The sequence below is a fragment of the Crinia signifera genome, chromosome 3 (assembly GCF_055691185.1).
Source record: "Crinia signifera chromosome 3, ASM5569118v1, whole genome shotgun sequence".
Lineage (NCBI taxonomy): Eukaryota > Metazoa > Chordata > Amphibia > Anura > Myobatrachidae > Crinia > Crinia signifera.
In genome coordinates, this window is record NC_139219.1 from 125,988,276 (window position 1) to 126,013,105 (window position 24,830).

General features: G+C 39.7%; 1 protein-coding gene across 7 annotated transcripts in view; it reads left to right on the plus strand.

The window, feature by feature from the left end:
* The window catches only part of PDE10A (phosphodiesterase 10A), a 400,353-nt gene extending 378,795 nt beyond the window's left edge, over nt 1–21,558 (plus strand). For all 7 annotated transcript variants that reach the window (XM_083176481.1, XM_083176480.1, XM_083176485.1 and 4 more), the window contains one exon: nt 12,465–21,558. In XM_083176481.1, coding sequence (XP_083032607.1) covers nt 12,465–12,582 — 118 coding nt within the window. In that variant the 3' untranslated portion in view covers nt 12,583–21,558. The remainder of the gene's footprint in view (nt 1–12,464) is intronic.
* The last annotated feature ends 3,272 nt before the right edge of the window (nt 21,559–24,830 follow it).

Consider the following 24,830-nt stretch of genomic DNA (forward strand, 5'->3'; position numbering starts at 1 on the left):
TGCCAGGGTTTTTGGCAACTTCTGCTATCTATAAATTTGTGCCCTACTTCCTATAATTTAGTAGTCTAAAGGGGCATGGTCACACAATCTTATCCACAATTCAAATGACTCCACACAGTAGTACAATCATATTCACATTACACCGCATGTAGTGCCCTAAATACATAGTGGTGCCCCTTCTGCTCCACGGGAGATTTTCTGTCCTACCTGAGCTCTGCCACACAGTTGTGTTTATTTCTGTATACACAATGTCTACAGTAAAAGTTCATATAATGTCCACAGCAGTAGTATCTCTTACACAAAATTTCCATAGTAATAGTGCCCCTTACAGTAGGAGGTCATTTCACAGCTTTGTGAGTATACCAAATGCCGCTCGCAAGAACCTCCTCCCCCCCACCCCACATGCCGAGTTGCCCCGCGCACATGCGAATGGATGTTTTGCATAAACATCCATTTGCAGCTTGCATGTGGAGAGGAAATCAAGCATTTTTATGGGAACGTCCGTGAAAAGCCGGGCGTTCCCATGGATGCCTTGACGGCCCACCATCCATTGCCCCCCACCCGCAGTGCTGTGTGCGAGTGGAGCGCGAATAATCAATTTACTCACCGTTTTAAAATTTGCAACGGTGAGTGAAAAACTGAATGATATCCACAATGTCCCTCCAGCAGCATCCCCACCTTTGTCTGTCCCTTCAGTGACAGTGACTTCAGTAAGCAGGGCCTGATTCAGCTTGGCTTGGTAAGCAGCGAGAGTCACTCCACCCCATCTAGTTCCTCTTAGCATTACATGTGATGGAACTCCGGTTTACCTCATTCCACCCACACACTTTAACCCCTGTATGGTTGCAATACCCAGTATCTACTTACAGATGGATCTGGCTTCATGCTTGCAGGTGCTGGCAATTCTATCGCCAGCTGCCAGAAGGGGGCATGCACACACGAGATGCTTGCGCCCCCCATTCCGACGGAGCTCCCCGCCACCTCGCCGGGATACTTTTTTTTCCTTTTAATTATGTTCTTTTATTATTATTGCCTTATTATGTTTATACACTTCTCCCTATGTACAGCACTGTGGTCTCTGCTAAGGCACATCCCCCACCAGGGTTACGGAGAGGACGCTGTTGGTTGCTTGGCATCATAAGCTGTCGTGGCCTGCTGATGTCATGAAGCAGCACCGGGTAACAGCTGATGGTGGCGGCTCTGTTATTGTCTGGCATGGAGGATGGCAGATGCAGCCCTAGGTGTCTCTACATAAGGAAAATAGTTGATACTGTATGTGTTTGTCCTCCTGACAATGGGGTGATATATCCAGAAACGGTGAGGTTATTAAAGTACATTCTACAAGACCTGCAGTGCCATGCTTGGCTCTACAGATGATGGTGGATCCTACCTGCATTTTGCTCCAGGATGATTGGTGTATTAATACCACAAGAGCTGGATCAAGGCTTTGGGAGGGCCTGAGGCACCTAAAACTGGCCATAGGAATTGAGTTTTAATGCACAAGCCCAAATTTGTTCACAACAAAAAGGGGACATGGTCACATGAAATCTCCTTTCATGTCACACTGGAGGTGTGTAGGTCAGTTCCACAGATACGGAAAACAGAGGTCCCTTCCTACCTTCCCACAGTTGTTGGAATGAATTCATACGTAGTGACACACATATACTGTCACACACATATATATACACCTACATTAGGGATGTATAAGCCTAACCTTTTTAATACTCTACGGGAAGAAGAGGCTCCTTCACCCATTTGCACACACTTTGCGAGTGTTCAGAGGAGCAGTGCAGGTCAACATGCGGACATTGAGATTGAGGATGTCACTCCAGGATGAGAAGGATGTTGGTGTAACTGGCGCTAATGAGAATGTTTATGGTGAGGATTGTGATGATGGAGATGTGGTTTGTTTAAGGCACCAGAGGAGAAAGTTCTCTTGGGATGAAAAAGACAATTGTCATGTCTGGGCAAAGGACCAAAATATCCACCTCATCTAGGTGGAAGTATTTCTTTTCTACCCAAATCCGGACAACAATTGTCAAGCCATATGTAGCCTTTGTGAAACCATAGTATGTAGGGTCAAGGACGGTGACCAACTAAAGAACATCCTCATTTGTGCAGCACATTTATCAAAAGTCATTGTCAAATTCAGAAGCTTTGGCTAAGAGTAAGCAGTCCAGGGACCAGGGTCGGTGCCACCACTAGGCAGCTTAAGACATTTGCCTGGGGCGCCGGCCAGTTGAGGGCGGCACCTGGGAGCAGCCACTCCCCCCCCTCAGTTGAGTCTGGTGAGCGGCGCCGGAAACTCCCCTCCCTCCCCTGGAACCTGGAGCAGGTCAGCGGCGGGTGAGCAGTGGGGCTGCCGCACCCCCCCTTCCCCTGTGCAGGGGAGAGGTGCCGCAAACCCCCCTCCCTCCCCTGCAACATGCAGGATACAGCCACAGACATCACTGCCCCCCCACCCCAAATCCCCCCCCCAGCAGGTGGAGCAGCAGGGGGCCCCCACACCTGGGGAGCTGGGGTTTCTTACACCGACCCTGCCAGGGACACCTAGCTCCCTTTTTTTCTTCCTATCCGGGATTCCTCTGGAGGATCCTTGAGTGCTGCTGCTGCTAGGAGTCGATCTTTATCCCTGAAAGGGAGTAGGAAGACCACTTGTAGAACTTTAACAAAACAATTGACTGTTAAAGTCCTTTGCAAGGAAGATAAAGTATGACAGCCCATTTAAAAGTGGTTTTTAAAGTTGACGGTGCCCCTGGGTAGATGTATTGCCTTCAACAACAGCAGCAGCACTAGAAGGGCTGACCAGCCAGGGTGATCATGTTACGGCGTGGGGACTTTGCATAAAAATTGTCCCCAGCTGTGGCTTAACACCACTGGCTGTTGGAGCCCAGTGCTGGTTCCAAAAGATTGGGGACACCCAGTTTTTTGTCCTGAGTTCTTAAATACAGGAGAACCCCACTCCCCCTCCCCCTATATTTGGGAAGCCAGGAGTGGCTCAATGTGCCTGGGGATGGTTATGCTATGAGGGGGGACCCCACAACGTTTATCTTTAAAAAAAAAATCACAAATCTCACTGATGGTTCTGTCAAACTCGCCAGCCTGTGTGCGATTTTTGGTAAAGTTTACCAAAAATTGCATTCTATTAAATTTGCGATTTTTAGGTTTTCTATGAGAAAACATCTGGATGCAATTTGTAATGTGCGACTTTTACCACAAAACATGTAAATTAAATGGCAATTCACACCCTATTACATGTGCAATTTTCTAGAAAACGTTTTGCCCTATATTTACTTGTGTGATGAAGGAGTCGGGACTGGAGTGGTCAAGATTAAACCGTAAACCACCCCCCCTAAAAGAAAGATCCGACAATGATAGTCACCATACTTCCCAACATGACCCTCTTTAGGAGGGATACAATGCTCTGCTCCTGGGCTTCTCTTTTAATGTATGATTACAATTACCCGTGTTGAACAGGTTCATTGATGAGAAAAGTGTTTCAAAATGCAATTTTGGCAAAAAGTTGCACCAAGCTAGCTGGCTGCCTAAACTAATACCGCATTTAGATTGCAAATGCAGGGTCAAACCGGGACTTTAAAACAGTTCAATCCCGGTGATACACTGCATTTGCTCTGTTCAGAACGCCTCTGCGAACCGGCAATATTGGAGTGGTGGTGTGCTATCGGGGGTGGGGGAGGAGACAATGCTTAGAGCTGGCGCTGCTCCATAGTGTGCTCCTCCATAGTGTGAATGGGAAACGGGTCGCTCGATTACCGGTCACATCGACAAGGCAATGAACCAGTAAGAACCCTGCCTTTTTACCTGGTTTGGAATGCCGTGTTGCTGTGACCGGTAACCTCTTTCACTAATTACCAGGTACCAGCCTGTACCCGGTAATTAGGTGCGATGTGAAAGGGATAAAAGTAACAGCAGAAGGTCACACACACATCTGTGGCTGTTCAACTTCAAAGCTCTTCTTGCATAAAATTAGGTGATATGTAAATAATGATTAAGTCTAATGGTAAAATTCTAATAATACTTTAATTATTAGTAGCAGAAGACTAATGGTGTGTCTGTGTCCCCACACCTAATCAATTGATTAAACTAGCATTAAGTGAGTTCCCAAATGGAAGCAAATGGAATTTAATAAGTACTGTGCTAATTATGTCTGGGTGTGTGTATAAAAGTCTGAATCACCATTAAAAACCGTATAATGTAATAGTATCACTTTATTTAAAATTCAATATAAATTGCAGATGGCCACCTATCATAGAAACCGAATCAAAAAGAAAAAGTACAATGACTTGCACATAAACAATATATACGGTTGCGTACAATATTACTGCACACCTTCAAATTATAAAAAGGAATACTAGTAGTCCACTTTTAAACGTGTGAACAATTTAGATGTGCACTTTACTAAACAAACAATATTAGGTGTGGTCATTCCACAAATTGGGTCTACAGACTTTTTAGAGTTATCTTCTTTTAGTGAAAAACATAACAAATTTTATAATTTGAAGGTGTGTAGTAATATTGTACGAAACCGTATATGTATTGTTTGTGTTATTCATTGTACTTTTTTCTTTTTTACTCTGTTTCTATGATAGGTGGCAATCTTCAATTTATTTATAATGAATTTTAAATAAAGTGATATTATTACATTATACTGTTTTTGATGGTGATTCAGACTTATATGCATCCAGATATATTTAGCGCAGTATTTATTACATTTTATCAACTTGAAACATGGCAGATCTGGGAAACAGAGTGGTACTTCAGTGACAGACAGGATAGATAGCAGTTACATAAACTATATTATCCAACAGAAATTAACTATGAATGTTTGGTACTTATATGTTAGTTGGGCACCCACTATAGTTAGTACGCTCATACCCCCACTATCCATGTCGGCATGGAGTCAATTTTATATAGTGTAGCGAGCCACCGAGCCTGAAGCGTGGTGAGCGGACGCAGAAAACTAAGCAAATAGCTTAGTGGGCGCCCAACTAACATATAAGTACCGAATGTTTTTATATAATTTAATAAAGTGTTAGATCAGAAGGAATGAATGATATGTAAATTAATTTATAGATGGAGTGCCCAGCCATCTTGCAGGGGTCTGGTGGTCGGACCGACAACCGACAGCCCCTGCCAGGGGACATGCGCGCATCACCTTCCAACAGAGCCCCCCGCCGGTCCCCACCAAGCACCTACACCCCTACAGGGGTCTCTCGTTTATCCCTACAGTACCTTACAACGACTTTTTTACATAATGCTACCGATTGCTGCTTGGCAACAATCGATGTCACAAATTTATATACTTCAATTCCTCACGATCTAGGACTGGTTGCACTGAAAAAATTCCTTGATAATCATAGCAGTTTTGATACCACTAAGTGTTGCACGCCGCCGGCCGGGTTGTAGTGCACCCGGACGTACGGCGGATGCTGCACACAGGGACGTGGCCGGGCAGCATCCCAAGCCTCTCTCTGACTCAGCATCCCAAGACTCTCTCTGACTCAGGGCGTCGGGACGTTGCTAGGCAACGTCCTCGAGCTTCCGCCCGGCGGCAGATGACGCGCGCACCTGACGTCAGTCAGGCGGCGCAAAATTCAAATAAATAGCCGGCGTCTGCTGGGCACAGACGCCGGTTATAGCTGTAAGCTTAGTTAGCTATAAGCTTTCTACCCAGCTAAGCAGATTGCTCTGCACTCCGGTCCCCTGGGCTTCCCAGTCCACAGTCCTCGTCCAGCTCCTTGTTCTTCCGTGTCAGCTTCCCCCAGCCTTCCGTGGAGTGTCCTGTTCTGTATCCTGCCTGCTGCCAGAAGACCTGCTTCAGCCTGAGCCTGCGCTTGGCCCACTGTCTCCATCTTTTCGTGGGTCACGTAAGTGCTCCAGTGGAGCCTCGGTCTTTACTCTATCTCCAGTGGCCAGCCGTGGCCGTGCCCCTCCGTGGGTTCATTCTCTTTCCCTTCCATCCATCTCCAGTGGCCCGCCGTGGTCGTGCCCTTCCGTGGGTACATTCTTGTTATCATCTTTTATTGTATCCTTCTTGTTCCCTTGTTCTTTCTCTTTTGTCTTTTACTAGTATCTTTCTAGCAGGGAGTGTCCTCTATTTCCATCCTAGTTTTGGGGAGTCGCTGTTCCTGGGGCATAGCCTGCTGGGGACTCCTCTTCCCATTTACTTGTGTCTGCGACTTGGTCGCATCCCGGTTTGGCCTGGTGCCGGCAGTCAGGGGTCAACTCCCAGCTAGGCCCTGAAGTTAGCGGTCCTCTTGGGTACTGACCACCTGTCTACATCCGCCAACCGTTGCTCCTTGTGCCACAGTAGGCATCGTAACACTAAGATTGAGTTTATTTTGCGTTCCATGGATTTTATTTTACATAATAACTTTTTTCTGTATAACAATGATTTTTATTTACAGTTGCGCGGCTGCGCTATGGGATCTCCGGTCGCTTCATCATATGCAAACATTTTTATGTTTTCTGTTGAGCACGATATCTTTTATGTTGATGTTTCCTTTACAGCTAATTGCTTATTATTTAAAAGATTCATCGATGACCTGTTTGTATTATGGTGAGGGGACGCAGCAGGTCTTAAACTGCTCATTGATTTGCATAACTTGACTGAAAGCCCTATCAAATTCACATATGAGGTTGATTCGGGAAAAGCCCAATTCCTAGATATCGACATATGTCGACAAGACACTGTACTGGTCACTAGTGTTTATATCAAAAACAGGGACCAAAATACTTTTTTACAACCACAAAGTTGCCACCCGGCAAGGCTACTTAGAAGTTTACCTTACTCACAAATGATCCAGTACAGAAGAATAAATAGTGAGGAAACGATATGTATCAGACAACTTGACGAGCTGATTGAAAAAGCTTCACAAGCGTGGCTATACCCGCAAGGAGCTGCTGATCTGTAAAAACCGTGTTCTCAGCCTTAATAGAGAAGATCTTTTGAAGGGATCTGAGAAAAAGCTAGTCCAGATAATGTGTTACCCATGGTTACTCGCTTTACCACCGCATCAGATTCCGTTGTAGCCACAGTGAAAAAGAATTGGCCAGTATTAGAAAGCGATCATTCACTTCCATTCAAGGGGCATCGGATGATGCCATGCTTCACCAGAGGCCACAACCTGCGACAATTATTGGTTAAAACCGATATTAATTACAAATCTACATGGCTGGGTGGTCAGCGTACAGGTAACTTCAGATGTACATGTGTCACCTGTCAGTTTCTACAGACAGGAGACACTTTCAACCATCCCCACATCGGCCTTGCATATAAAATAAAATTCCATTTTACGTATAACTCCAATTGTGTACATGATTACTTGTCCCTGTAGCCTATGTTATATAGGCAAAACAGAGCGTAAACTAAAGGAACGCATATCCATGCATAGATTTGCCATTTGCAATGCCATCGAAAGCGGCACTAGTGACCAGCGATTGCTAGGCACTTTGCCGAGAGGAAACACCCCCTATCAAGTTTGAAGTATAGGATAATTGATTGTATCCCCCCCCCCCTCCAAGAGAGGTGGAGACCGTTCCAGAGCACTTCTCAGAAAGGAATCGTGGTGGATCCATCAATTGGATACAATTTCCCCACGAGGCCTAAATGAGCAGTTTCCATTAGGTGTATTCCGATAGATCTTCTTTATGCATAATGTAATACCCGATTCTGATATGTTTATTTTGAAATATTATACTTGGTCTTGGGTTCAAGTCTTTGTTGTCTATTTGGTTTCCCTGGTGATGGTGTTTCACATGTGACACATCCAAGTAGGATGATGTCATCATTCCTGGGCGGAGGGGTGGGTCTGATCCCATCCCCACCGCCAGGATCTGCACATGGTGATCAGCTATATTAAGGTCAGTGATATATATATATATATATATATATATATATGTATCGGCTGATACAATGCGGCGGCACTCAACGGGTTATATATACAAAAAGCAGACCGACAACTGCTGGTGCTGATCTAACGTTTCGGCATTTATTGCCTTTCTCATATATATATATATATATATATATATATATATATATATATATATATATATATACGAGATAAAGAAAGGCTGGCACTCAGAGGTCAATAAATCGTGCTGTATTGTGTCCAGGTTCTCACTAGCACCTTGACAAAGGGGTTGACACCCCGAAACGTTATGTTTTATTGGACACAATACAGCACGATTTATTGACCTCTGAGTGCCAGCCTTTCTTTATCTCGTATCTACTACATTGTGTGGAGGGGTGCCTTGCAATACAAAGGATAGCAAAAGGAAAACAATGGCGGCACTCGAAGGCTTGTGAAAAATGTTTCTTTTATATAATCATTAAAATGGTGCAAAAGATAACCAATGTTTCGGGGATGTCCCCTGTTTTCAAGGTGCAGAATACAACATTGAATTCTGCACCTTGAAAACGGGGGACATCCCCGAAACGTTGGTTACTTTTGCACCATTTTAATGATTATTTAAAAGAATTTTTTTTCACAAGCCTTCGAGTGCCGCCATTGTTTTCCTTTTGAGATATATATATATATATATATATATATATATGTGTGTGTATATATATATATATATATATATATATATGTGTGTGTATATATATATATATATATATATATATATATATGTGTGTGTATATATATATATGTATATGTGTATATATATATATATATATATATATGTGTGTGTGTGTATATATATATATATATATATATATATATATATATATATATCAAACAAGTAACAAAGTGCGCCCTATTCGAATATGTCCACCACCATAAGAATTTGTGACAATATAAATCACAATACAACAGATTTATTATAATATAAATATAAAATGACAATAAAACATTTTGTTCATCTGTGTGGAGTCATAAGTTCAAACAACGGTCGACAGTATAAGGACATCCAACGCGTTTCGTCGTTAAAAACTACTTCCTCAGGGGTAACCGTCTAGGTGGTAGAGGAAAGCAATATTACATTTTATTCACAGCTCAAAGGTAAGTAGACCTGATGATGAGCACTAGGTGTATTAAAGGTACATACCCGTAGGTAACCTAACCTTTGGAGAAAGATGTTTCCTTCTCAGTGTAAAAAGGCTTTCAATTAGACTCAATATACAGATATGAGGGAGAGGACCCTTTGTAGATCTCAATCCTGATGCTAAACTGCATCTAAAACAAAGTCTAAAATATACATAATATGTCAGGAGGAGAGCAAGTTTATTTGAGCAAAATAGATACACCAAATAAAATAAAATGGAATGAGCACATACCAATTTCCATATAGAACAGGGAAAATAAGGGAATATCCAGAGGGAATTCAGATAACTCCTTACTGTAGTAGCCAAATCCTACAATGTTAATGAGTACCGTAAGTGATGAATAGGGACCAATACAGTTGGTGAAAATATCACTCAATTCCAATTGGCACAGGTAACTTAATATAGTCACAATATACAGGATTATTAGCATCCCAAGTCAGAACTCCATTCAGAACAGACCAAATTACAGCTGCCACAAAAGTGGACTAAATGTTAAGTAAACATCCCAAAGATATTGTAAAGGTTACAAGCCATAACAATTTGGAGGAAAAACCATCCTTACATACCTTAATCACGTAGTGCTAGATAGTCACTAGCTAGACCAGACTCCAGGTGATCTGACTGAAGCCCCAGTCGGGATATATATAGTGATAGGGGAGTGACATCACTTCCTTTCCGGAAGAGATGGTATATTTGGCAGAAAAACGTTATTGGCGGAATATAAGGGCAACCTATACGAAGGATAGGGGTGAAGGTTCAGATAATAACTTATATTTTCTGATCACTTGATTCAAAATTGAACAGGTGAAATTAATTACAGGGTTGGAAGAATCCTCAGGGTGTCTATATTTCGAGGGAAGCATTACTACGAGAGGGATCGTCACAATTCCACTGGAAGTAACCTCAAGATCCACCCAACTTGGACCCAAAGTAGAAGCAAACCAGACCACCGCCTGACTGAGATGTGTAGCCAAATAATATAATTTAATATCTGGAAACCCACGTCCACCACTGGAGGTTTCCTTGCGTAAAGTAAAAAAACTAATTCTAGGATTTTTCCCCTTCCAGACAAATTTTATAAACCATTTATGTAGCTGGGAAATAATCTGATATGGAACTTCTACGGGCAGCGTTTGAAATAAATAGAGAAGTCGTGGTATAATATTCATTTTAAGAGCGACTATTCTACCAAACCAGGATATATAATTTGGTTGCCATTTGTGTAAATCCATTTTTATAGAAGAGAGAATTTTTGGAAAATTGGCACTATATAGTGAATTATAATTACTAGTAATGTAAATGCCATGGTATTTTATTTTATCTGACTTCCATGTAAAGTTATATTTTGCTTTAAGAGGTAGTAAATGATCATGAGTCAAATGAAAAGGTAGAGCCTCAGTTTTTGTATGATTGATCTTATAACCAGATAAATAACCGTATGTTTTAAGAATAGTAAATAGATTAGGGAGTGATGTTTGGGGGGAAGATAAGGTATGTAATGCCTCATCTGCAAACAATGAGATTTTATAGTCTTTCGGGCCAACTGATATCCCTTTTACCATCCTGGACTGGCGAATGTAAGCAGACAGTGGTTCAATAGTCAGAGCATGATGTTTTTTCAACCCATAAAAACATTGGATATAATGATTAATGAACGATGGTCATCATCACAGTATCCAATTAACAGCTGTTTTTGAGCCATAAATGAATTGACGATGGGGTGAAATAATTGGGGGTTGGGTATAAAATAAATTCCCATCACATTTGTTACCGCGGGTCCCAGCAACTGATTATTGGGGATTATGCTTCCTGTGCCTCAGGGGTTTCTAAGTACAAGCAGAGGAAGGATCACTTTACTCCTGGAATAAACCATGTTGCTATGCATGGGTAGAAATTCATTTAATATAGAGAAAATAGCGATTTGTTTTTACATACAGTAAACAATTGCTGGACAGCCTAAATTTTAGAATTAAGCGAGGCCTCATGTATTTCCAAAACTAGTGCTATCCGAGAGCCTAGTGTGCAGGTCTCTAGGAAATTGGCACTGCCATTTTCACCATGATATTCCTAATACACATGCATAACTGTCTGCAAAGCTGCTTTTACCAATGTGGAACTCTGGAGGGTAAGTATTAAAAATGGTTGGCTAATAGCAGCTACGAAATGGAAACCATTGGATTTAAATATTCCTTTGACTAAATCAGTGATGGCTAACATTGACACTCCAGCTGTTGTTTAACTACACATCCCAGCATTCCCTGCTACAGTTTTACTTTTTTGGCCATGCTAAAACTGATGCAGGGCATGCTGGGATGTGAAGTTCTTCAACAGCTGGAGTGTCAAGGTTAGCCATCACTAGACTAAATGGTTTCCCTGGTCTGACTATTAGGAGACTCTACTACCCTCACCACAGTCATAGCTCACTGGGGATATTATAGATATCTTTATCCCTCTCTGCTATATATAACTTTTGTCATACAAGGTTTTATGGAATCACACCCCACCCTACCTCCCTTTTAATTATCTAATTTCTTCCCCTTTTGTTTTTTGTTTTTCATTTATAGTATATTCTTTCTCAACGTGAAATTGTATTAATACTATGTGTTTTATGTTGACGGCAGAGACTATAACTGTGCATTATTGTTCCCGCGCTGATTCTGCTCTGCATAATTTGTAATAAAAAATTTCCTTAATAAAAATATTTAGTTAAAAAATAAAAATGAATGGCTGAAGTGGATGCCGTATTGGTACTGGATGCATGTATACACAAACACACACACGCACATGCACACACATGCACACACATGTACACACACACGCTGTACCCATTATAGTTATGCCAGTGTTTGTGTGCAATTCTGGACCAGCCCTTTAGTGTCCATTAACATTACAGATTTGTATTACCTACCTATCCGTATGTCACTAACTAAATTTGTTAAACAAGAAATAGATGTGACTAAGTAGAAACCATTATCAAATCAATATCGCTACTTAATTCACTCATTCTATCACTATTGTGCCAATGAAGGCACTTGTTTGCCTTACATTCGGGGGTATTACCATGTAGGTTGATTGTTTGCAACTAGCAGGACTGAATTGAGTATTTTTATCACTCAGGGCAAAGCATTTGGTTCCACCCTATCTCCCCCTCCCCTGCATGCACCTACAGGAACCACAACCATCACCTAAGTCATGCCCCCCCCCCCCACCCCCCAGTTGCAGCCCAGCACAAGGGTTATCTTGTACTTTTTTTAAATTGACGTGACCATGCTTTCTTTATAAATGCAGTATCTTCACAAATAAATAGAATGTAAGATTGCATGCCCAGACCATCTGTTCCCAATACCTCTATGTGAAACTTATCTTTTATGTTTTTATGTTTTCCTGTGTTAAGGGATAATCTACATCAGTGGGAGAAAATCTCCAGGGGAGAGGACACCACCGTTTGGATTCCCTCTCAGTCAAATGCAACAGATTCATCAGATTCTCTTCCTGTTAAGATTGATGACTGATCTGCAATGTCCATTTTATTTATAGAAGCAAAGAAGTGACACAAAAGGGTTGTGGTAACAATAAAGTGTTCACAAAATGGAAGAACAATGCCAGCGTATCAGGGGTAAAGGGAGTGTTCTGGAACGTCAGACACAAGTTGAACACTGTTTCTGATAGGTCGATAATATTAAGTAAAATGACAGTGCTCAGCAATTTAGTTTGTTTGGACCTATTTATGTTCACTGTGTAATATCTGCTGGATTATTTCTGGTACTAAAATGCTGCAGCTAAAATGTGAATATTGTGTGACATAAACTTTTTTTTTTTTTGGATCCTACAGTATGTTTGTCTGCGACATTGATGACAAAAATATCCTAATTTAATAAGTAGCTTGGAAAACCATGGCTTCTACATTGGCAGGAGTTTACCTTTTTAAGAAAAATAAGTCAATTTAGATGTATTTATTTGTAAGGCGTACTAAGAGTTGGTAGCACTTAAACACAGGAAAATGTAAAACCTATATTTGTTGATAATGTTTATATTTGCATATTGATGATATCATTTATAATGTTATGTATTTAACAATCTTGTCCATTGAACGTATGCAAAGACTCCAAAGATGTTTGTAATGGAAAGATGTTTTCCATGCTGGGCCAGATGCACTAAGCTTCAAAACAACCAGCCAATCAGCTCATGCAGTAACTGTCATATTACAGGCTGGGTTTAAAAAATTTCAGTTAGGATCTGATTGGCTGGTTGTTTATCACTCTCCACTTGATCACTTTTTGAAGCTTAGTGCATTTGGACCAGCGACTGTCAAAATCCTTCAGAGGATTCGTTCATGGATTCAGCTCAGGCAGGAAGGCACAATCCATTTTTAGCTATGGTGACTAAGATTGGAGTTCTTCATGATGTCTAGAGTCCATTTTCTTTTGCACATTCTAATAACTGTGACCGAACTGCAGTTTGTTTTCTAAAATTGACTACTATGCCCTGCCAGATTAACTTGCTGAGATCAGAGATCCAGGCGCTTCATATTCAGTTTTATTGAATGGACAATATTAACAGTTAATAGTTAGCGTAACATTATTATTTAGTAGGGTTCAATCAATATGAATGTTCTAGTGCAGAAAAATGCAGACTTACAGAAGCAGGGACATGTAATGTATTTGCACTGTGAACTGGCTGTTTCTGCTTGTCAATTTTTAACTTTCATACTCATTCCATATATAAATGTCAACTACAGTAGATCAATTGAGCAACCTGTCTATCCTATTCTAATCACTTGCTGTTAATACAGTACTATCACGTGGAGGTTCCATAGTATACCATTTTTGGTTGTCGCTTGGATCGACAATTGGTGGAAAATGAAATAGTTTTTCTTCTATACTGTATTGCTAATATTAAAGTGTTAGGGCCAGATGTATAGCTTCAAAAAGTGATGAAGTGGAGAGTGATACACAATCAGCCATTCAGCTACTACCTGTCATTTATCAAACCCAGCCTGGAACATGGCAGTTAGGAGCTGATTGGCTGTTTATCACTCCCCATTTGATCACTTTTTGAAGCTTGATACATCTTGCCCTTAGGGTTTATTTAAGAAATAAAAAATGTGATCACATTTTCTAAAGTGTAACCCTTAGGAACTAGTCTAGTAGAAAATTAACTAGATATGATGGAATCTTATTGGTCGCTATAGATCACACCATGTGTGTACAGTAGTGACTTTTTTTGCTTCAAGAAATGAATATATGATTTGACTCCTGCTTATCTCACTGTGTCAGAGAGTCATCCTGGGTTCCCGGCAGAGCCGGCCATAGTCTTAAACTGCATTACTTTATTCTTTCTTTAATGCAAGTTGTTACTGTAGCTGCTGCATAATGGCATTATGGCACTACTGTGTACAACAATGTGTGAGATATTGAGTATGCAAATTGTATAGTCACACACATGCACTTATCCCTTAAACCTGCTCTCTAGAATTACACTGATGGGTGGGTTTTAAAAGTAGGAAATGTAGTATTCATGCAATAAAAAGATCTGATCCCTCAGAATATAATTGAAGAGCATGATTGCAGAAATGCATACTATTCGTATACTACAGGGTTTCGATATTCAAGATCTAGTTTGTATTCCTTTTTCCATATCATGAAAAAACACACCTACACTAAACTCTGCCTTCAAGATGTGAACTGCTTTAATGTACCAATTAAAACCATGAAAAACCGATTACTGTATACGGTAGAAGGTGGTTAATCTTGATAGCCAACCGTTCTGTACCTTAATGTGTCACATAAAGTGATAAGTGGTAATGTATAACAAAACACATGTTATAGCTCACAGACAATGTCAAGGTTGACATGTACAAGGTCGACACTGACCAAAGATTGACACAAGCAAAAGGTTGAAATGCAAAATGTTGATCCAAAAAGGTTGATTATTGAGTTTTTATTGTGTCAATGTGGACACATAAGCACTTGGACCTCCAATTAATGCACTGCATCCATTTGCGTGGCTCACTACACTTGCCACGCTTTGGCCCAGGATCCTCACTCTGCTACCGCTGCGCTCGGAGGACTTCAGAGGCCACATGTATGGTAAAGACTGAAAAATTAAGAAAAAAAATTAACAAATCTAAAATTTACAGTATGTTGACCTTTTCATGTGTCAATCATTTTTCATGTCATCTGGTTTGTGTTGAGTTGACTGTCGACCTAGGCATTGTCTGCCACCCATATACCCATTAAATCTATATCATTATAGGAATGTTTTGAACTTTAAATGCAATTTTTTTTTCAAACAAATATTTTGTTTTTAATGTCAAACTTTCCTATTTATTTATCTGAATATTAATATAGTTTATTATTCCCCCAAAATTAATTTCCCTACAATCAAATGAGTGCTTAGATTTTACATCATTTAAAAAGCAAATCTATCACTTTATAATACAGGCTGCATAATTTTAAGTATAAGAACGCAGTGTAGACTAAATTACAGACTTCTGTATTACAATAATTAACAGTTTCTTTTTTTAACCAATTCTGGTACTCTGTACACACTAACAGTGCATGTTTTCTATATCTCTTTGATGGATCACAGGTGCATTTATTACTTGCTGACACAATTTCTGAAATTCACAAGTGGTGCTAATACTTTCATTTGCGCTTCTGTAAACTTGGATAACTTGCATTGTTTGGGAGCTCTGAGAACTAAACTTAAGGTGGCCATACTGTACATCTACTGATCGATTGTCAGATTGGGCTGGTTGGAACAAAAACCTGGTAATATCTGAAAGACCGTTTTTGGCAGTTTTTCAGCATTTAAAAGCTTATGGTCAACTGTCATTTGCTCTCATCCATTACGCCATTACATCCAGTGCACCATAAAAAAGACAATCCTTTTTCTTCGCTCTCATCCATTACCAGGATTTTGTTCCAACCAGCCCAATCTGACAATCGATCTGTAGATGTATGGCCAGCTTTATTTAGGATAACCACGTTCAGTGTCTTGATGTAGATTCTGGCCCAACTAAACTTGTTATCCTGCCTGACTTAAAGAAATATGGCAGATGACCTCTGTCTACTCCCTCCTGTACCACTAGCCTTGCCTGCTCCCAGTGTAGTGGTCTTTCTCTCAGCACCGGGGTCTGTCCCTTAGTTACAGTGGGATCTGTTTAGGGGGTGAGACCTTACTATATACTGTAGATTAGTTGTACATTATTTTGTGTCTTAATATATTCACTTTGCTAATGCAAGCATAAATCATAAAGTTTAATTACGTTGCTCAATTTAATTATGCTTTAAGATTGTTTTACAAAGAACATATCAGTCTCCGAGAGTTGTGGGAGAGGATTGTATTGTCTCCATCTTAGCTTTTGTGCAGAGAAAAAGTACTATAACCCACATTGGCATAGTATATGTTCTGAATGTCAACATGACTTGATTGTTGACATTCTGTCTGTTGACATTCATAATGATGAAATGTGGACCTTCCATCCAAGTCCACATTCTGAAATGTGGACAACTTGTAACATGCTCCCCAATTAGATTAAACAACAATTTATAGTTTAGAAGATTGAATCGAACATCTGTTTTACTATAATATGCTATCATTGTTAGAGCAGTGTCTACAGATCAGTGCAGAGGGTAGGAAACCAGACTAGGGAATGTCTATTGTATGCTTTCAGTTATACTGCACTCAGTGGCATAGCTACATATGTGGCAGTCCCTGCGGCGGCTTGGGGGAGCGGCGGGTGCCGCTGACTGAGCTGACAGGCGACCCGGGCAACAGTGAGAGCGGAGCTGGTCCTGCCCTGTACATATCTAATGAGCAGAGACCCAGTGCAGTGCATATTGAATGAGCGGGTCCCCACCCCATGCATATTTAAGGAGCGGGTCCTGCTCATTACATATGCACGGGGGCAGGGATCTGCTTATTAAATATGCACTGTGCTGGATCCCCGCTTATTAGATATGCATGGAGCGGGACCAGCTTAGCGCTCACTGCTTCCTGGGTCGTCTGTCAACGTAACCAGCAGCGCCCATAGTCTATTGCCTCCCCCCTTCTTGGGGGTACGATGGAATTTTTGTTGGCAAGGGGGAGAAAAAATTCTAGCTACACCACTGACTGCACTGATTAATTACAGGCCCTTTACCCCTTTATGTACAGTACATTCATGTTCATTTCTTATACAGTTTATATTTGGTTCTGACACACTATCAGCCATATTTTCTAAATGGGCTTCCAGGAAGTCCATATAAATTACTTTATAAGCACTTTTGTAGCTCCCCCATTTCAGTTGACATAATTGTTGACATACCGTAAAGTTATTTGAATACTTTAAATCAACAGTGTTTTTGTTTATTGTTTCCACAAATATACCCTTTGTACACACACAGTCTATATGAAGTTTTCTTATTTTACTACTCTATTTTTAACTTTTTTGAAAGCATTGACCACCAATACTTGATGCATTCTTCTGTCAAACACCGCTCCTTTTTATTGTTTAATGGAGACATGATTTGGTCACGTATTTGACAAAAACAGTAACAGATGCTAACAGCCTCGTTATCCTCATCCTTTTGCACATGCGCGTGTATTGTGGCAATGATTATTTGTAGCTGGCTGTGAATAGTCCTGGGTGCGAATGTATAGTATATTCCCTGTGGCACCTGCAGGTATGCGGCACATGCCCATTCACACTTATTGTGATGGCATTACTGCACAATAGCTGCTCATACTGAAGAAAATCTTGACCACATGAAATCTTAAACGGTCACCCTGTGGAGATTGAACACGTTTTGTTCTTATGTACATAGAAGTTTATTTTTGTGAATCAGACCTGTCACTTGAATTGGCTACTTTTTGCACAAATCTTTTGAAAATAAATAGTTTTTAGGACAGGGTTGTCCATGCGTCCCACTGTCAGAGAAAAGCTTTTGTGTAAGGATATGTATTTCTCATGCACTGAGTATGAGACCAATGGAGTCCTGTTCAGTACACGGAAAGTGTGTATATTTTGATGGGCACTCAGCAATACTCCATTGCTTTCACTTGAGTACAGCATCTGCATGCTTGTTGATGTTTTAAGGTTTGTCCACACCGGCAGATCCGGTGGCTGCCAATATCATTTCAATATCGGCGAGCAGTGGGGGGAGCATTGAGGAGCAGAACAGCATGTATCGCCTCCCACGGGCTTGCAAATGCCTGCCCCCACAGCTCAGCGAAGAAACCTGGCGCATTGAGAATGGATGTTTTGCATAACATCCATTTGCGGGCTTGCGTGTGTGCATAAAATTATTTCATGGTCGCCGACCATCTAATGATATCTGCAGTGCTCGCAAATCTTAGTCAGTCTATGCTGACTTACATCTGCGGTTTCCTGCTCTGAGAACTGGGCGAATGATACAAATATTTTGCAGAACAGTTTTGAAAACTCCATGAATCTGATTAACAATTATCCATAAAGGTCCATGCACACTGGGCGATTATGCCCAGTGTGTATGGACAACCATGACTCTGTCATCGCTTGGGGGAAAGCCGCTCATTGCATACACACTGAGCGGCTCTCCATCTGCCTGGCATGGCCAGTGGGTAGCGGACGGCTTTGCATAGCACAGCGCTATGCAAAGCCGTCCTCAAAGCTGCTCATCTGCTGGTAGAAGAGCGTCTTTCCCGGCGATTATGCCGGAGTGCGCATAACTGCTTATCTGCCGGGAAATACACACTGGGCGGCTTTGTGTTGAAAGCAGCTCAAACTTGCTGTTTTGAGTGGCCTTTAGCTCAAAGTCGCCCAGCGTGTTTGGGCCTTAACTTTTAGGAACAGTATCCGCATTAAAAACTTTGTCCTCAGAAATGTCCCTATACTGTGCATACAAGATACATTGTGGTTTTCAGCACTTTCACAAAAATCTGGACTCCGTTAAAATAGTAATAAAATCACATTTCACATTCTCATATAAACGCATACAATTCATACTATGCACTTTCTTTCTGTCAATAGAATTTATCTGATAAATTAGCTCAAACTGAAAATCTCCATAGGGCTTCAATTTAGCTTTAGGTGCTGATCTAAAACCTTTTTTTCACTTTAAGATGTAAAATATCCCAAGAATATAGGATACCAAAGTGGGGATATATGTTTGTTTATATAAGGGAATAATTAAAGTGAGTTTCCCGCAACATAATGTGATTTTGTTAACTTCTTAAATATACACACACACACACACACACACACACACACACACAGGTAGACAGGTCTAGTCTTCCTTATCCGTATATTTAAAAAAATGAAATATTCCGAAAACCGTGGTTTTTCAGAATATTTTTTTTCTCTCCCCCAAAGTCTCTTTATTCATAATTACCTCATCCCCTGGTATCCACAGCGACCTCCAGAATCCTCTTCAGCAGAATCTCCGGTCCCACGGGTGCATTCACAGGCACAGTGGAACCGGAGATGCTGTGGTCCCGAGCATTTCGGATAAGGGATATTCAACCTGTGTGTGTGTTGAAAACAGATGCAATGGGTTAAAGCACCATGCATTTTTAACATTTTTAACTATATGTGATGCAATCTAGTTCAGAGTGCGGGCAGCACATACTTTTTGTGCTGTGTGATGTGGTGTGTATGCGGGAGCGCTTATCACATCCCACCTGTCCATCGCGCTATGTATGGGCAGTGTCTACTAATTTATTGACATTGGTTATCTTCAGTGCTTTAATATAAAAAGTTATTCTTCATTGAATATTTAACTAATAAGTTAAAAGTAATGGTGACATTTACAGTACGTGTTAGATAAAAACAGGGTTAAAAGTAAGCAAATTGTTGAATTCCCTCTACTTACGGAACTAGTCAAAATCCCCCAGCTAGTTCCCCATGTGTACACCCCTTTACCTTCTCTGTGATTAGCTGCCTATGGTGGGTGTCATTTGTGTAATTTGGTGCACAGGTAAATACAAACATGTTCTAATTTAACACAGGCAATTATATTAGGTAACTTTCTAATTGTTCTTTTTAAAATGAAAGTCAGTGTTTGATTGGCAAACATTTGCTTTCCGAAATTGCCAGGCGATGATGTTTGTGAAGTCGGGCTCGTTCTGCCGAGATCCCCTATTCAATGCTGTCGGAGAAGACAGCATTGAATAGGGCCCTGCAGCCATCTCCCCTGTCGGGAGATGGCTGTGGTAGATTGAATGTTAATGTTAATTAACTACAACTACTACAACTGCATTAACCCCTTAATGTTTCAAACTACTCATAGATGGATTTTTTTTCTGAATCTTTGCAAATACTATTAATATTTAGATCTATGTGCTAAACTACACAAGCGATTTTCAGTCAATCATTGAGTTACTCAAGCACACCTTTTTGGATCATCTATATTTCCTATGATGATCCAATTTTGTTTAATTTCATAATTCATGCCGTTTCAGTTTTCATTTAACATTTTTATAGCTTTTCCAAGCAGAAATGCTCCTTAGGTCTCTGTGATGAGATTTCAGATACATATAGTTTAATCTCAGGCAATTGCGCATAGTAACATAAATTGCACAGTGTTTATTATATAAGCAATTTCATATCACAATATTCAGTTGCAGAGACTTCAAACCGACTGTGTAGTTTAGGCTTTATACTTATGTAATTATGTTGAAAGACATTGCAGATTACAAATTTATTCACTTTTGCAGTTCACTTTATTTGCCTGCTGACCAAAAACTGTGTTTGATATTTAGTAATACGGGTTACGTTTAATAAATCAAAAAGTAAAAAAAAAATAAGGACTTATTTAAAAAAAAATATTAATTTGAAGGTAAAATAGCTTATACTGTAATATGTTTTGGATCTATTGATCTAACGTTATATGTAGACTGCAAAAGTAATCTGTGTAATTTAGTATTTTTAAAATAATTTGTTAAATAATAGAAAAATGAACAAAAATATGCAAGTGCAATAATTTTAAAATGTCTTAACTTTGCATATGACTTATAAATAATGTACATGTGTATCTTCCTTATTTTTGATATATATATTTAAAAATAGATTTTAAGTTTGTACAGTAGATTACTTGTATGCTGTAGTTGAATTGTAAATAAATGTAAAAAAAGGAACATGCTGATATACATATTGTATGCAATTTAGAACAAAATTAAAAGCTCTGTGGATATGTAATAAATATAAAATATATTTTATGTATTATACTTGTAGACATACAGATATATTGCAAATTGCTATTAGTTTTTAAAGGCAGTTCATTTGCAGTTATAAAAAATAACAGATATTTGTATATTTTTTTTATTGAATATTTTTTGCTGTTGTGGAAAATGTATGTATCATTAAATATGTGGTGCTCAAAATCTGCCACATAAGATGCATGAAATTGCAGAGGCCACATATTTTATGATAAATGTTTTCCAAAATTGATCACCTTTAGTGGTAACTTTAGGGAATTATGCTGTGATTTTTATTTCTAAATACAGTAAAGAATTTATTAAACTGATCTGTGTGTGTGTGTACTTTTTTTTTTGATTTTTCATTGTTTTCATAAAGAGTTAATTAAAACTGAACATTAAAAATGCTGAATCAGCCTAGCTGCATAAAATTAAACAGTGGTTTTAAATGGAGTCAAATTGTTCTTTTCAGAGGTGTGGAACTTGACCATGAGTGACTAAAGGCCCCCATTGACTAGTCAGATTTTGCCCGTTTTGTCTGTACTGATCTGAAGAAAAAAGGCCAAATCTTAGCTCTATTAGATGTGCGGCTGAGTCTCCATCTGACAAAAAAATCTTACGTGCTGCACCAAAGATCCATCTGATCTGAAGCTGTCATGGGTTTAATATAGAATTGATCAGATGTATCTGAAGTTAATAGAGATAAAATTTAGCCCAGGTTCAGATCAGATTCCTGGGAGAGTTCAAGGGAAATCTGAAGAAATTTACAGCTTCAGATATGTCTACGTAGTGGATGGGGGCTTCTAATCCACCCCTTCAAGCAATGTAAAAGTGGCCCTGGGAAAAAATATAATGTAGGCAGGACCACATAAACTGCATGCCAGACAGTTACATTAAAAAATAATCGCAGTACCTGTACCCAAAGCTTACAGCATCCTTGTGACATGCAATACAGAGAAAATAGTGTTCTCCAGGCAATGCAGCACACATCCTAGTCATCACCACACAATATAGTGTGAATCCCATTGGCTGCAATACAATACATAAATCAGTCCCATGGGAAGCTACAATTCAGAGTGCACCTCCCAAAGGTCATGATACAAAAGAAAGAGCACATCATTGGCAGGCATACAATAGAGATGAACTGGTCCACATAACTCACGAATTCATTAAACACCATTTTAACAAAAATACAGTCCAGGAGATGCAATCCGGTACTAGGGCAAGTGTCTCCCGACACACCATCAAAAGACAAATATACAGAAAAACAACTGTGCTCTGTAACATTTAGCATTCCCTAATGTATGGATCAATTGGTAGCAAAAAAAGGGAATAAGGGACATCTTTGATACAAATGAAATAGTAACGTACATTATCTTATTTATTAGTTAGAGAAAAAAGATGCCATACAGTAATGTGATGCTGTATAGCAAATTCTTATTATTAGCAGAAAATTATTCCACTTGCCTTTGACAAGGCACATTGGGGTATGGATTATGCTTTCAGGTAAGAAGTGGCCATTTTATTCGTATAGAACTTTACATGGGTACCAATCTGCACCAGGGCATAGTCACTGTGTATAACTGGGATGGACAAATGGACATTGTGTGCATGTGTGTATATGTATGTATATAAAGAGTCATTCAGAACAAACTATGTAGGCCCCTCAGCAACTCTACTTAAGGGGCCCCTGTAAAGTTGAAGTCACCGCCCAGCCTATCCAGTATGCTGTTACTAGATTAGTGCTGTGAAAGGTACAGTGTCACAACTGTAGTGTTTGTTTAGTCAGTGATGTAGTAGGAGTAATGGACACAGACAACTTAGGGTTAAAGCGTGCAGGTTTTATATAATTGTTGTTCATAAAGATACAAGTCAACTTAGAAATATACCATGCAAGAAATAATTATCAGCCTTAACTTCAGGACTGCGAAGAACAAGAAGTAATAAGAACTATACCAACAATTACTTTGACTTGAAATAGCATAACTTGGCCTCGATCTGAACAATACCACAGTACCTTGACCAACCCCCCGCAGTCCTACCTTAAAGTAGGGGAAAACATGTAATAAATAACTACTCCTGTAATAGATAACCTCGTCATAGTCTTTCTAAACTCTTTCTGACCTCCGTGCATTCTGTTGGGTTCACCCACCATCGACCATTCCCCCCCCCTCCTACTCCCCCCACCCTTTTGTGTTACCTTTTTTTCTCTTCTTTTCCTTTTTTTATTGTTATTTACTAAATAGAAAAAGATATGGAGAAATGTACATGTTTTATATGTTACTATCACTTGAGTCTGGAATTGTACTTGCATTGCTTTCTCCTTCAAAAAATAAAGAGTTAAAAAAAAATAGTATAACTTGAATAGGACTTTAATCATAACTTTAATCTGTAATACTTTGACTTGAAGAAACAGTGATACCGTGACATTAAGATAAACCATGTCAGTCTCTGAGTGCTTTAATTTTGGTTTGAAAGAATGATGATACTGTAGCTTTAAGGAAAACATTGACAAACTCTGAATGCTTTAGCTTTGATTTGAAAGAATGAAAATACTGTGAAAAACTAAAACCATTTAAGAAGAACATAAAAGTCTTTGAATACTTTAGCTTTGGAAAAACAAGAATGCTGTGACTAATGGCCCCCATACATCAGCAATCACAATTAATTGCTTCTCTGATCCAGTGATTTTTTTTTTCCCTCCAGATAAATGGTTTCTTCAATCTATTTGACTTGCCCACACATTACAGATTTGTTTCAGTGATCGGCAGATTTTTCCTGTTAGAATGCCCACACATACAAAAATGAAACTCCAATAAAACCAGATTTTTAAACATGTTTAAAAATCTGATTCAGCAATCGATTGGGATCCTTATAAATTTTTGATTGGGATCGCTAAAAGGGGGGCCCACACATTAAAGATTAATTGTGACAATCATCTCCAGAATGGAGGATTGTCACAATTAATAGCTGATGTATGGGGCCCATTAGTTGAATCCTAATGACTTGGATGAGATGCAGGGGGAGGAGCTAGTGGTGTAAGTTCATACGAGATGCCTGGAGGCGGTATGGATAGTGTTGGTGCGGCCCCCCCCCAGTGGTGCCATCTAATAGTAAATATATATCCACAAATAAAGATAGCACTCACCAGGGCTTGTCAGCTTGAAATACGTGCTGCTGTGTTTATTCCATCAGCAGATCATACACAAATACATACATGTCAGGTCGACGTTTCGGCCACAGAACGTGGCCTTACTCATGACCACATCATGAGTATATATAAAACGAGAGACGGAGTGCGCCATTATTAGAGAGGTTCCACCACCAAATATAAACGAGCTGTAGTAATTAGAGACAAATTACTATACAACAGTTTTAATACAAATTTTTTAAATATATAATAAAAACATTTTCATCCATATGAAGTCAGTTGTTCAATTCGGTATAGCAAGGAAAACACCCAACGCGCTTCGTCAAAACGACTTCCTCAGGAGTAACTTTCTAGGTGGTGGAAAGAGGCCATATTACTTACTTTATAAAAACAATATTGGATATTGTAATTTTGATATTATAAATGTACATACCCGTAGGTAATTGCACG